Raw genomic sequence first — 13,611 nt, 5'->3', positions numbered from 1 at the left:
CTCCTGTAAAGCTTCTCTCTTGAGCAGTTTCATGAGCAAGCCCAAAGAAGTGTTGCTTGACAAGCAAGGCTTGAGGACTTACTCCTGACTCATCACAACTGTTTGTATGTATCAGTACCTTCTAAAGCAGCATAATTCCCTTTGAGAGAATCAACATTCTTGTTCTTCCCTCCTTTGTTCTCAGAGTGCACAACAGGACTTCATCTGCTCAAGGCTGCAGGAGATAATCTTGGAGAGGGGACAGTAAGCCTTTTTGGATAGTAATCCTGATGGTCTGATAGTGAAGACACAGCACTACAAGCACTGAAGTGTTTTTTTCACTCAGGTTTGCCAAGCAGCCACTCTGCTTCACTCTGTTTTGAGGCCAAGGCGTCCCCAGGCCACCACACCTTTCTCAGGAAGAGCTCCCATCTGGCAGAAGTTGCCTTGCACAATAACCAGATATCCCAGAGCTCTGGTTGAACATTCCTGAAATATTTAGGGAAATCAGCATGATCTTGTCAGGAGTTTTTGTTCTTAACTGGTACAAGCATGGTGCTTTCTTTGTTGAGGTCTGTTTTCTTGTATATCCATGAAAAACCATCTTGATCATCATTTTTTTAACAAAACAAAGGAACTAAAACATTATTGGGGAATGTTAATTCAGGATTTAGCAAGTTATCCAATAAGCTGCCTGCCATTACAGTAAACTAAAGAGGAAGAATTCCCAACTGTTGGCCCTGCCACACACTGTCAGAGTCTTCCTACGTGCCACCTTACATTGCTCACAGGTGTAAAGGCAAGGAATGAGCTTTCCTATGTTAATACACTTCTAAATCTTCGTGAATGCCCAAGGTCTCCAGGCATCCAGGCTTAGTAAATGATTTAAAAATATTACTGCTAGTGCATGTGGAGTGGGAAATGGCTCAGAAAAGGATGGTTATTTTTAAAGATTATTTCCGGGTAAATTGTTTATGTTACTTTTTGTTTTCTCCAGACTTTCTCAAACAGACCACGTATGAAGTGGAGGCGTTCTTAGAGGCCATTCAGTTCTTCCGTCAGGAGAAGGGCCACTATGGCACGTGGGAAATGATAACTGGCAATGAAAAAGAGGTAAAAGAATATATCCCTGATGGGCTTCTTGGCTTTGGGTATGGCAGCTCTGAGGGTAGTGAAGATTATAAATTCTTTTGGCTAAAAGGGCATCTTAAAAAAGAAAATTTCGTAGATAGAAATACCTGAGATTTTAAGACATCTCTTACTCATATGTAAGTGATAATTCTTTTTAAATAAAAACTTCTGAAACAGAGTCTTGTAGAGTAACAGTTCACTTCAACACCAAAAATCTGTGTACTTCAGTTCTGCAGAAAAGAAATGCTAAGCCCAGCGTCTGGGTCCATACTTGGGCACCTGGCTTTGGAGCACTCATGGTAGCTGAGATTGCCCCACAACCCCATTGGCATGACTCCACATGATTTCTAGGGCTTTATTTACACCCTGATTTATAATTTTTTTTCAAACACTGAGCACTCAGCAGCAAATATTTACTTGTTTACTTTAGTGCCAACTGCCGGCTGTTTTCCTTGATGAAATCTGGCTTCCCTTTGGGAAAACGGAAAAAACCTTAAGGAGAGTGGTTTGTTTTAAGGAACCAGATTATTGTTTTAGAAGAAGCCTACCTTTGAAATGCTGAGAAATGTGGAATCTGGAGAAAAATCTATAAACAGTGTCTTTCCCACTGCCATCATGTCAGTGATTGAAATTCCCTGCTAACATCTGATAATAAATTCTAACTTTAAGGAGTTACATGAGGGTTTTTCTCTTCTCCCCTCCTCCTTCATGTTATGGAGCTATTATAATGCTAGTTTCATTTTATGTTTTATTTTTCCTATTGCTTGCCAACATCTTACTCATAACTCATATGTCTCAAGAGAGCTGTAATCAGAAGACATCCAGCCTAGTTCCACTATTATCTTCTTAGCAAAAATTCATTCTGTGAGTATAGTGTGTTCTCATGGCCTGCTTGGACCAAACATAATAATTATTTTAGGCAAATATCCAAGCTAAGTGAGTGGTTTGGAGCAAGCAGGCTGAAATTTGTTGCTGTAAAAGTCCTTGCAGAATGTGAAGAAATGTATTTGCTGACACTCATTTGTGGTGGCTGAGTCCCTGCCGTGTCAGCTCACACTGGGACTGCAGCATGGCTGGAGTGGGCGCACGAGCCAAGGCACCTGAGGGAAGATCCACCAATGCCTTAAAAATGTTCCCAGAGAACTCAAGATTCTTCACAATATGAAGTTGTGGAATCACAGAATGTCCTGAACTGAAAGGGACTCACAAGGACCATTCAGTCCAGCTCCTGCCCCTGCACAAACACCCCAACAATCCCACCCTGTGCATCCCTGGGAGCATTGTCCAAAAGTTCCTGGAGCTCTGGCAGCCCTGGGACCATGCCCATTCCCTGGGGAGCCTGGCACCCTCTGGGGAAGAACCTTTCCTTGACAGCCAACCTACCCCTCCCCTGCCAGAGCTTCATGCCTTTCCCTTGGCTTTTAAATCTATCTCATCTGTTGTCATGTTTATTATTTGTGATAGTTTGGGTTGTTCATGAGATCTTTTTCAAGGGAGCCATTAGGACCTGAATTAGTGAATTGCTTTTGACAGACATTTGAGTCAGCAGTGCTGAAGTGCTGCTGTGGCATTATCTCTAAGTACTTAAATGAAACTACAGTCAAATTGAATTGCATATTTGAGGTATATTAGAGGTATATTACAGCAGGTATTGAGTGTTGTAATTCCATAGGGGCTGTTTATGCCCTGTTTTACACTGGGCTGCAGTCAGAGTCCTTTACTTGTGCTGCTCTAGTTCCTGCCTGTTCCCCTCTGCTGGTGTTGGTGCATGCCTCAGATCTTTCTGGCAGTTGTAATACATGAGGTGCAGTGTCTGGGAGCACGCAAATGAATAAAAAAGCCCTGGCATGATGAAAATGGAAAGTTGAGGGTGTTTTTGCACTCTGTATTGGCTCAGCCAGCAGCTGGGTACAGCAGGGATGTGATCCTGAATGTGGACTGTGCTGGGCTGTTGGTGCAGCTTTCTCAGGCCAGAGACAATGTCCATAAATAAAAACATGAAGAGGGAGGCCTAGACTTCCAAAATCAGATGTATATTAAGTCTTGCATATTTATTTGGTGCATTTGAATGGGACAGGTAAGGAAGGAGTTGCAGTTCAAATCTAGGCAGAGAGAGTGCAAAGCCTCTGTGGGTAATTCCTGGCAGCTGGGAGGGAGGGACAGCTGAGCCACTGCCTGCACACATCACTGTGCTGCAGTGCTCAGCCTTCAGGTAAAGAACAGAGAACAGGGTGTGAAGTTGTCATTTTCATCTCACCATACAGATCCTGAGCAACCTGGTGATGGAGGAACTACTGCCTAACCTCCAGACAATGATCCTGCCTAAAATGAAGGGGAAGAGAAATGACAGGAAACGGGCCTGGTTTGGGGTAAGGACTGAGCCTTGCAGAGTAGCTGTTGCTCATAGCAGCTCTCTGTGGGTGCTGATTCTGATCTCTGCTTCTCAATTTGATTTGCGTCCAGATCGTAGAGGAAACCTATGGCTTAGTCCAGCAGCAGGTGGCAGAAGGATTAAGTACCTTGAAAGAAGAATGTAGAGAATTTGCAAAAACTCTTGAAGGGACCATTCGTTCAGACATGGATCAGATTCTGAACTCCAAGAACTTCTTAGCTGGAAAAATCAAAGGTTAGTGGAGGAACAGCTGTGCTTTGGAGCAATTCTCCAATGTTTTCCACTGTGTTGCTCAAATTACCAGATGTGCTTATTTTGAAATCCTTGTGTGTTTTGAGAAATCCAACTGGAGACACCAATTTTCAGAACACAAATGAGCCTGTATTGCCTTTGATGGGAACTGATACCTGTGGCCACTGTGTCTGTGAAAATACCACGCCTTCTCAAACTGGAGCTGACAGGTTTTGAGAATCCTGATCAGAGTTGTTCCTTCTGCTTTCATTTTCACTTGCACAGTCTTAGGTAGTGAAAATACAGGTCACATGAGCATAATTAAAAGACCTGACTCTAGGAATGTACCACAAAACCAGGTTCTGGTTATGTGACAAGTCCATGGGCTTTCAAAGAATATTTAAGCCAAAGGGCTCCTTAGGTGGCTTTTATTTAATGTGAAGTAATCATAATTTTGTTATGAATATAAAAAGGAATGTAAAGAGCCGGCAAAACATTGTTGGTGTTGCTTAAGCTGGCAAATAAATAAATAAATATATAGCTGGTAATCATACTGAGAGGTGCCCTTTCCTCCCCCCTCACAGTCCCCCCAGTTGCCAGTGTTTGCTTAGGTGAGGCTTGGGACAAGGGTTTTCAGTGTCACCCATAAAGCTGTGAACTCCTTTCACACCCTCATCACCTCTGTGGTGGTGTGATTCCAGGGGAAAATACCATTGAATTCCCTGTAAAGAGATAAGTTCCAATTACTTGTTTCACTGTCTCTAAATGCAACTGTTGTCCTGTGTGACCCTCCAGCCAGTGTTTCTGAGCCTGCCCAGAAGTGCTGCACAGAGAATATCCAGCCATTCCTCACCTCCATCCTGGAGGAGCTCATGGGCCCCGTCAGTTCCGGATTCACGGAAGTGCGCGTGCTTTTTGATAAGGAAGTGAATGAAATCATCCAGGACTTCCAGAAGACCAATGACATGACCAGGCTAAAGGAGGTAAGACAAAACAGAGCTGGAGCCTTTGTATCAGCACAAGGATGTTCTTGGCTGGCAGCAGGATTTGCTTTCCCAGGTGGAAGCATATGAGCACCTGTTTTTGTCATTTAGAAAGTCCTGCAGTATTTGTGCAAATGGAGTGCAGATATCAGAATTTGGGTTAAAGCCAAATTGTTACTTTCTCTATTAAAAATTCACCTCTGTTTTTTTTTTGTTACTTTCTCTCAACCTACATGGGAATGCAGAATGTGGATCAGCTCATGACCCTGCCCTTCAACTCGGTGAAAATGGAGCCCTGCTATCTGAAAGTGAACCTGCTCCAGGAGCTCCTGCAGGACCTCAAGAGTCGCTTCAAGGTCTATCACATCGATTTTGTGATTCAGAGGACACAGAACTTCATGCAAGAGGTACTGTAAGATTCAGTTTTTCCTCCTGGCAGAACAGGTTAGGTTTGTCCTGCTAATCTGCTTCAAAGTAATCTTGATAAAAGCTGTGAAAGAGCCCCAGAGTGTCTCTCAGGCAAGGTACCGGTAACCAAACCTGAGAAAACCAGCTAGAAGCTGCTTGACACTGATATTTGTGAGACTCTGTGTGTGTGAGTTGTTCAGCAAGGCATGAAAATTTTGGATGGATCATCTGTTCCCCTGAACTTTCAGGTTCTGGATTCCCAGTGTCTCAGCACCCAAGAAAGTTGTGTGTGTAACTAGTGGGGTGGCTAAAATTCACCTGATTCCTTTTCTCAAGGCTCGATTTTTCAGGAAGAGTATTAAATGTGTTTTGCCAAAATGGAATGTCTCCTCCTTGGTAGTTGATTTTCTCACTAATATAAAGTATAGCAATTAATGTTAGAAACTCAGAGACAGACAACCTTTCAGGGTGTAGGTGCTTTATCCATCCTCACTTTTCAGGGCAGTGGTGGAGGCGACAATATCATTCCAGATGAAAACTGAGCTCCACCTCTTTGTCCCCTCTTGTGTGTGTTGGTATAGGCTGTAACTCTGCTTTGCCTGGGTTCCTCCTGGATGCCTGGCCAGAAGCCTCTGAGGAGCTGGTCAGCAGACTGATTTCAGTTGCCAGATCACAAGGCAGATTTGGCCTTGGAGCTCTAAATTGAACCCTTTGATTTTAATCTGTATTTGGGAAATTTACTAATCTTCTCAGTAATCTTGTGAAATGGAGCTGGTCCAGATCTATGGAGTGGAAGTTATGAATATGGAAAACAAGTGTCTAGGACAGGGCTGGGATAGGGTTTTTCTAAAAGCAGCTCTTCTGAGTACAGCCAGGACCAGCAGCCAAGGAATTACTCAGAAATAAAATTCTGATTTCATGTCTGGGTCTTTCAGGGGGGACCATTCCAAAATGCTGCCAAATAAAGTGTCTTTCACTGAGTGAAGACCATGAGTCAAGACAAAGAAGTAGACAGAAAATAAATCCCATATAAACTAAGAGGTCATTTTTTTGTGAACAGAACATGAGCCAAAATTAGGAAGAAATAAATTATAGCAGGAGTTGTTCTAAACATGCTGTTATTGCATCTTCCTCTTTAAGAGGCTGGTATTTTCCTCATAAAAATATTGTGTCGTTTCCCCTTTTGTCCATGGACATTATTTATTTCATAAATAAGTGAAATCAGACATGTCTTTGTTGGTATAGTATTTGGCTAAAATGTACCTGGGGTGGAGGGTGGAGCAGGATTCCTTGCCTTGGGAGTTTGGCATCCTCTAGTGGCCAATTTCAGGAAATCTGGGAGCACGGTGCTCAGCTGGCTGAAGGAATGGCCCCCCTGCATATCTCCCTGTACTTCTCCAATAAGAAAATGTTAAAATTTGAATGGGAACAGCTAAAGAAAATGCAGAGCCTCATTAAATAGACTCAATTACCGCTTGCAGAACTGTTTGTCTGAAATATCTTCAGAGTAGGGGCATAATATTCTTAATGATAAACTGAAAATATTGTAAGTGCCAGCTTAACATAATTCTGAGAGAAATTATTGCACTCTGTTTGATTTTTGCTGATTATTTATTTGTATTATAATGAAAGCTACTGAAAATGATGTGCTGTATGATTAAATACTGTTTATTAATTATAGAAGTCAATGGGAGTCGTCTTATTAGGGATAATGAGTTTTGACTGTGGTCTGTATACACAGATAATCAATTCTGCATTTTGACTCTGCCACCATCAGTTTGGGTGGTGACATGAGATCAAATCTGTACAAGAAAGCTGGGACAGCATGATAATGATACCACAGCTTTAATTTTATTTATTTATTGCAGCATTTCAGTGCTCTTCAGCGCACCTTCTCAGAAACACAATTTAAATTAACAGTTGTACTTATCATGTTTGCAGGAATTTGATGTTACTGATATTTAACAGATTTTTTCTAATTACTATTTTTAGCTGATGGAAAATGCAGTTTATACTTTTGAGCAGTTGTTCTCTCCAAGCCACCAGGCAGACTCAGCCAAAGTTGCAACAACCATTGAAAAAGTCAAACTGAGAGTGCTGAAGGTAAATGTCATGTAGTACATTTGCAAGCTGCCTATCTGGAAACAGAGAATATATTTTATATGAATGTACCTCAGTATTTGAAAGAGGATAAGCTTTTACCATCCAGCTGAAAATGTTGTTTTAGTGGCACTTAGCAAAGCTGCCCATTTGGGGGATAAAACCTAGTTCTGGGCAGACACTTATAAAAGTATTTGCATGTGCAGTCGCTTTAATTCTAGGTAAATCAGATTATTAATATGCTGTGGATATGCATAAATAATTTTTAATTAACTTTATAATTAGCCTGCCACGAGGATTTGTTACTCTCAGAAAGGGCAGTGCTGAAACACCTGGGGAGGGCAGTCAGGGGTTGTTTCTAGCCTAAGAGTTAAAAGAAGCAAAAGAGATCCCAGAGCAGTAGATTTTAGAGTGATTTGGTAGAAGCTGGACTAACCTGTGTGGCCATTCCAACCCCTGTGCACCTGTGATGCAGCAGCTACAGGCTGACAGGAAGCAGTTCCCTGTGGGAGTGGTGAATAACCCCAGGCACGCATGGGCTTGTTTCTTTTTGGTGTGTTTTGGCAGCAATATGACTACGACAGCAGCACCATCCGCAAGAAGATATTCCAAGAGGCACTGGTGCAGATTACCTTGCCCACAATGCAGAAGACACTGGCTTCAACATGCAAACCAGTAGGTGTCTGTGACAAAAAACATCAAAAACCAAAAATGGAAGGCAGGGGAGGAACAGCACCTTGGTAGTAATCCCTTAACACTATCAGGCTGTTTGCTCTCAGAGATCTGTGCAGATCTCCTGCATGCTCAGTGTTGAGATTTGCCACGTCATGGGTTGGGTAGGTGTGGAGCACAGGGACGAGCCTTTTATCACCTAGAATATGTGTGCAGACACCTCATGTCTCTGTCACAGAGGAAGCAGTGGTGGAGCAAACTTCCACAAGCCCTTTCTGTTTAGTTTCCCACCAACCTTTTGTATTTGTGCCTCTGCAGAAATGAGCAGCCAGCTCTAGAAGCCAAAGCGTGGCGCAGCTGACAGGACCTGCCAAGTCCTGACCTTTAACTTAAAAACCTCCAGGTGATTTATGTAGGTGCCTCTTCTAGAAGTGGTCAGAGGTCACTTAATTTACTTTTTATAGACCACCAAGCAGCTGCTTGATGATAGTGATTCAGTTAGGCAGCCTGATGGGTATAAATCAGTGAGCTCTAAGTGTTACACACCTATTAGAAAAACAAAAGCAACCCCACATCTCCCGTGCACCGTGGATTTTGCCTCCTTGGACAAACAAGTTGTGAGGCATTTCCTCAGCAGCTGTTTGTTTCAGCAGGCAGTGATGTGTAGTGCTTTTAACTGTGGTTGTACTGCAGGTAAGTACATAATTGATTGTGGACACACGTAGCTCATGGAGTCATAGTTCAAACAGTGCACCCCAGGAGCTGTCACGGGGTGTTGCAAGACCTGCTCCATGGCCTCTCTGAGCTTTTGGTTGCAGTAGGACTCAGAATCCCTCGGTTTTCTCCATCTGTTCCTTTCTTTCCTACCTGCACAGGAGCTGCAGAGATACGAGCAGTACATTTTTGCTGATTACACAAGTGTGATCCAAGTAGAGAACGTCTATGAAGAGATTTTACATCAGACACTGCTTGAAGAGGCCCTGAAAGGTGAGAACATTTCTGAGGTGACAGGAATAACATTGCAGCCTGTGGCCCATTAGCTGTTCCTTCAGAGCTTCCCAGAGCCTCACCTGGCTGTTCCTGTCATGCTTTCTCCAACACTGGGGGTTAAGTCCCTAGAGTGGTTTTTCATTTGGCTCACTGAAGATGCGCTGCAAGCCCTAAAATCTGAGTTATGGGGCAGCTTTACTAAATCCGTGGAAGTTAGGAGTGATGGCTTGGCACAAGCCTTTTTCTAACAAAATGTAATTATGGCAACTTCACTTGATCTCAATTCCCTGGGCCAAGGAGGGAAATTCTATCCTTACTTGTACAGATTTGGTGATGACTAAATGGCAAGACTATGCCAATTGCAAGACTAAGAGAATTTCAAAGACTAATGGTAACAGAGATTAATTTCCTCAAATGAAATGAACTGCTGGATGCAGTTTCCAGTACGCACTGATGCCAGTGCAGTACTCCTTGCAGATCTCTCTGCTTCTGTGTCAGAAAATGAGACTATTCTTAATAAATGCTACACACACATATATATAAATACTTTACTTGTATCTCTCTCTATGTGCCTGTCTGTCTATACCCTGGATAAAAGACAAACAGATGTACTACAAAGGATGTTTTTACAGAACATAGGCACTCCTCTTCCAAAACAGCAGTATAATAATTGTAACCAGCATACTTTTATTGGCATATTCAATGTAAATCCTTCTGCACTGAAGCATTACCCTTGTGCATTGTGGGTCCTCTGCTTCAGAAATGCTTGGGTCAATAATAAAGTGCCATTATTAAAAAAATAAAATCCCCATCCTCAGAAAAGAAATGTGAACTAAAAGGAAGCTGAAAATTAGGAAGCTGAACATTAGTGTTGTTTTTAATATCAAACTGTACAACATCAACTTGGGAAAGTAGTGTATGTTCTTCCCTGTGCCTCTGTCAGCGTTCCCAAAGCAGTTTGGTGTTTCTGTTTTATTCAGTGATCAACGAAGCTGCTGTTCTGAGGAAGCACAACCTGTTTGAGGATAACCTGAACGTGCCCTGCGAGAGCGTGTCCAGCCTGACGGAGCTGAGGACCCCCGTGGGATCAGCACAGAGCACCCCCGCCAAGGTGCCCGCAGCTCCCCGAGCCGAGGGGTCGGACACCGAGAGCCACGGGGACGAAACGCTCCTTGTGACAGGGAAAATCGTGTGGGAGAAGGATGCTGATCAGGGAAAGTCACCAGACAAAGAGGCAGGCACCTCTGTTAGTGCAGCTGGTGATCAGGCCAGCAGGAGGGAAGCAGTGGCTGTTACAGACACTGGTGACAAACAGGAGTGCCCTTCAGCTGGCCACACTAAACAAGGAGTTGCAGAGGGAAAAAGTGCGTTGGAAAATGTATCAGAGTGTGTAGTGAGCACTGAGAAAGAACTCAAGGCACAACAAACAGCTGTGGAGGAAAAAGTAGCTTCTGGGACTGACACTGCAATAAAAAATTTTGAAGCCAGCCCTAAAAAAGAACTGAAGGTACCTGAAGGAGCAGTGGAGGAAGAGGTGACTTCAGCGAGTCAAACAGTAATGGCTGCTGCGTCTGTCAGCAGCACTGAGAAAGCAAGCACAGCACAGGATAAAGTTTCTGAGATAAAGCTCACTTTCCCACCTAAGAGTGTAACAGATGCAGAGATTTTAGGGAGTGCGGAAAAGAAAAGCAAGGTAGAAAATGAAACTATGGGAGAATTTTCTCAGAGTGAAAATGCTGTAGGAACAGGGTTGGAAGGGGATAGTAAAAAAGAAAGTGGTGAGAGTACTGAGACAAAGATTGTTTCCCAGGATGAAAAGACAGGCAAAGCAGGGTTTGGGGATAGTCCTGAAAAAGAAAGCCAGTCAGAAGAAAAGAGTTGTAAATCTCCCGATGATGTGAATGAGATAAGGAGTTTGCTGATGCTGACAGTTGAGATCCCAGCAGATACTCCAGCTGAGAACATAAAGGAGGTCTGTGAGGGCGAGCTGCTGAAGTTGCAGGAGCACCATAATGGGAACTACGAGTTGAGCGAAGTGACTGTGGCAGAAATTCAGGTGAGCCAGAAGATGAAGAGTGAAGATGCAGCAGAATGTGTGGAGATCAAGGAGGAGCGACCATCCTCAGTCAGCCTGGGGACAGATGGTACGAGGCTAGAGAGCGTGCCCAGGGGGGCACAAGCTCCGTGGCTGGTGGAGAGCTGGGCTCCGCCTCAGGAGGCAAAGGCAGAGGTGGAGAGCAAACCAAGTGTGTGGTACGCAGGTGCGGAAGGTGAGAGGTTGCAGCCAGAGGACACGGGAACTGCGGTGCATGGGGAGGAAGGAACAGGGAACAGCCACGTTGTCCTGGAGGACGGTGGGACACAGAGCTCCTTTCCGAGCCCTGCTGCAGATGCAGCCATGAGGGACGTGCCCATCCTGGATAGAGCAAACCCGGGCCCAGGACTGCTGGAGCCGGTGTCCCTGGAGCCGCAGCAGCAGCACCTGGGGCAGCCCAGGGCAGAGCGCACGGCAGACACAGAGCCTGGGCGGCGAGAGGGGGAGCCAGGAGATCAGTCCTCTTCGCACGCAGGAATTCAAAGCACCGGAGGAAAAGCGATTCCCCCAGAAGAGCACCGAGGAGATGGTCCTGCACAGCAAAACTCTGAGGAGTAGAAAGCAGCTTTCAGGCCAGCCCTGCAGGACCTGTTTACTCCAGTAATCCCTGTTCAGTTTGGAATACTTGTTCAGGTCGGGGCTGGAGGAAATGCGCTTTGTTGTGGTGTCCCCAGCTCCTGCAGGTTTCCCACGAATCCCTTCCTGAGGGATGGGTGACGGGTTTCCTTTTGGTTAAAACCAGGTTACTGCTGAGGAATCTCAGCTGTCACTTCAAATCTGCTCCCTTTTAAAGCTAGAGAAAAAGTCTGGAAATGTGACCACAGAATGCTTCAAACGCCCAACTATCATCAACTTATTTTAACAACTTAGCTGTTCTTAGGGATCCTCTTGACTTTTAAATGCATAGTTTTGACAAGTACCGCTCTGATTCTGGTGATTGGTACATACATACCCGAGGATGCTTTTAGTATATGCATGCAGTATACAGGAAATAAAAACATTTTTTGGTAGTAAACAGAAGCAAATAGTTGATTTAGTAGATTGCAGAAAAGCCACATGGTGCAAACTCTGCATACTGATTACTTAATTATTGTTAAGATTTGGCAGATATCAAAGACAAGCAAATATTCTGATTTTTTTTTTTCTCTTATTGCTTTATTTAAAAAGGGGAAGGTATGGGAGCAGGTTTCTCAGTCCCACTCTGCACTTCAGGGTTATTTAGCCTTCCAGAGCACTTTATGGCTATTTTGTTTTGTTTTGTTTTATGGAAGGGAGAGAAGAGAATGTTTACAATAACTATAACCATTAGGCAGCATTTCTCTGGTTTAAATCCCACCATAAAATAGGTTCACTTACAGCATTTTCATACAGAATATTGAGTCCTGCCATTCCCATTCCCACTGAGTTACTCAGGTCTGTAGACCTTTTTAGGTGTGGAAATCATGTAATAAGTGGCAACAATTGTGAAATACCAGAATCATTGCATCTAATTTCTAATGCAGATATTAACTGGAGTGACAGTTGTACTTATCCAGAGGTTGTTACTCTGGATTTGTTTGTTTGGATCTGAGTTGTACTTATCCAGAGTTGTACAGCCAGAGGTTGTTTTTCATGTGCTTAGATTTTGGAGGGCAGAATCACATTACAAAAGCAGTTATTAAAATGAGACAGTTGCTTTCATACACTCAATCTGTATCAAGGCATGATCTTGGCGCAGAGTTGCTTAAATGTGTTCTTTGTATCTCAGTTTGCACAGAAAAGCTTGGAGATGAAACCCAGTATTTTAGTAAATTGGCCTTTCAAATGCAAGACCTCACTTCAGAGGTCAGTTTAAGGCACCTTGAAATTCTGGCCTGGTGTTTTGAGACTGTTTCTGAATGTCATACAGTGCAGGACAGCAAAGATTAATTACAATTGCAGCAAGGACTGCAAGATTTATGCCCATAAAGACACAGGAAGAAATAACAAAGTCCTGGGAGCATAATATGTGTTAGCATTTAACTTCAGCAAACTGTGCAAAGTCTTTTAATGCTATCAAAATATTCTTTAATACTAACAGAAATTGACACTAGAGGAACAGGCAAATATTACTGTGTGAGGAAGGAACCTTGTTGAGTAACTGGATTAACCACTCTGTCACTGCAGTAAAATAAATGCAGATCCTATTTATTCTAGAAGCTGTACTGTGGTATGGAAACGTGAAGGTCACAGACATTTTCCTTGCAGAAGTACTTTGACTCATTTCCTCCTTATATTTCATGCAAAAATACTAATTTGGAAACGTACTAATCACTGCCAGCCAATTTTTTTTTTTTTTTTTTTTTTTTACAAATCATTGGTTATTTCACTGTCAGCTGCTTCACTTTTACAAATCATTAACTATTTTTAATTGGTACTGAGTGTTAAATGACTTCAAATTTATAAAGTGCTCTAGAGTTAAGCAGCAAGCGGCCTTTTTAAGCTAAAATTAGGGGATGTGATGGGGTTTTAGTACTTTTTTTGCATGAAAGACAATTAGCATGGCAGCAAAAAGGACTGCAGCCTCCTGCAAAAGGAAACTAATTCATTCTAATATGAATTAGATACATCTGTACAGAGAGCATTTTGTGTAAGTATTTCCATAATGGTAA

The 13,611-nt window shown here is 43.1% G+C and overlaps 1 protein-coding gene across 1 annotated transcript in view; it reads left to right on the top strand.

Annotated features, from left to right (window-relative positions):
• The window catches only part of NIBAN1 (niban apoptosis regulator 1), a 28,447-nt gene extending 15,951 nt beyond the window's left edge, over positions 1-12,496 (top strand). Inside the window, exons 6-14 of the mRNA XM_053951118.1 lie at positions 977-1,092; positions 3,375-3,479; positions 3,574-3,736; positions 4,529-4,716; positions 4,962-5,123; positions 7,117-7,227; positions 7,792-7,899; positions 8,772-8,883; positions 9,867-12,496. Coding sequence (XP_053807093.1) covers positions 977-1,092; positions 3,375-3,479; positions 3,574-3,736; positions 4,529-4,716; positions 4,962-5,123; positions 7,117-7,227; positions 7,792-7,899; positions 8,772-8,883; positions 9,867-11,539 — 2,738 coding nt within the window. The 3' untranslated portion in view covers positions 11,540-12,496. The remainder of the gene's footprint in view (positions 1-976; positions 1,093-3,374; positions 3,480-3,573; positions 3,737-4,528; positions 4,717-4,961; positions 5,124-7,116; positions 7,228-7,791; positions 7,900-8,771; positions 8,884-9,866) is intronic.
• Positions 12,497-13,611: the final 1,115 nt, after the last annotated feature.

The sequence above is a fragment of the Vidua chalybeata genome, chromosome 9 (genome assembly GCF_026979565.1).
Source record: "Vidua chalybeata isolate OUT-0048 chromosome 9, bVidCha1 merged haplotype, whole genome shotgun sequence".
NCBI classification, from domain to species: Eukaryota; Metazoa; Chordata; class Aves; order Passeriformes; family Viduidae; genus Vidua; species Vidua chalybeata.
The sequence above is the reverse complement of the archived record's forward strand: the minus strand, read 5'-3'. Positions and strand labels throughout refer to the sequence as shown.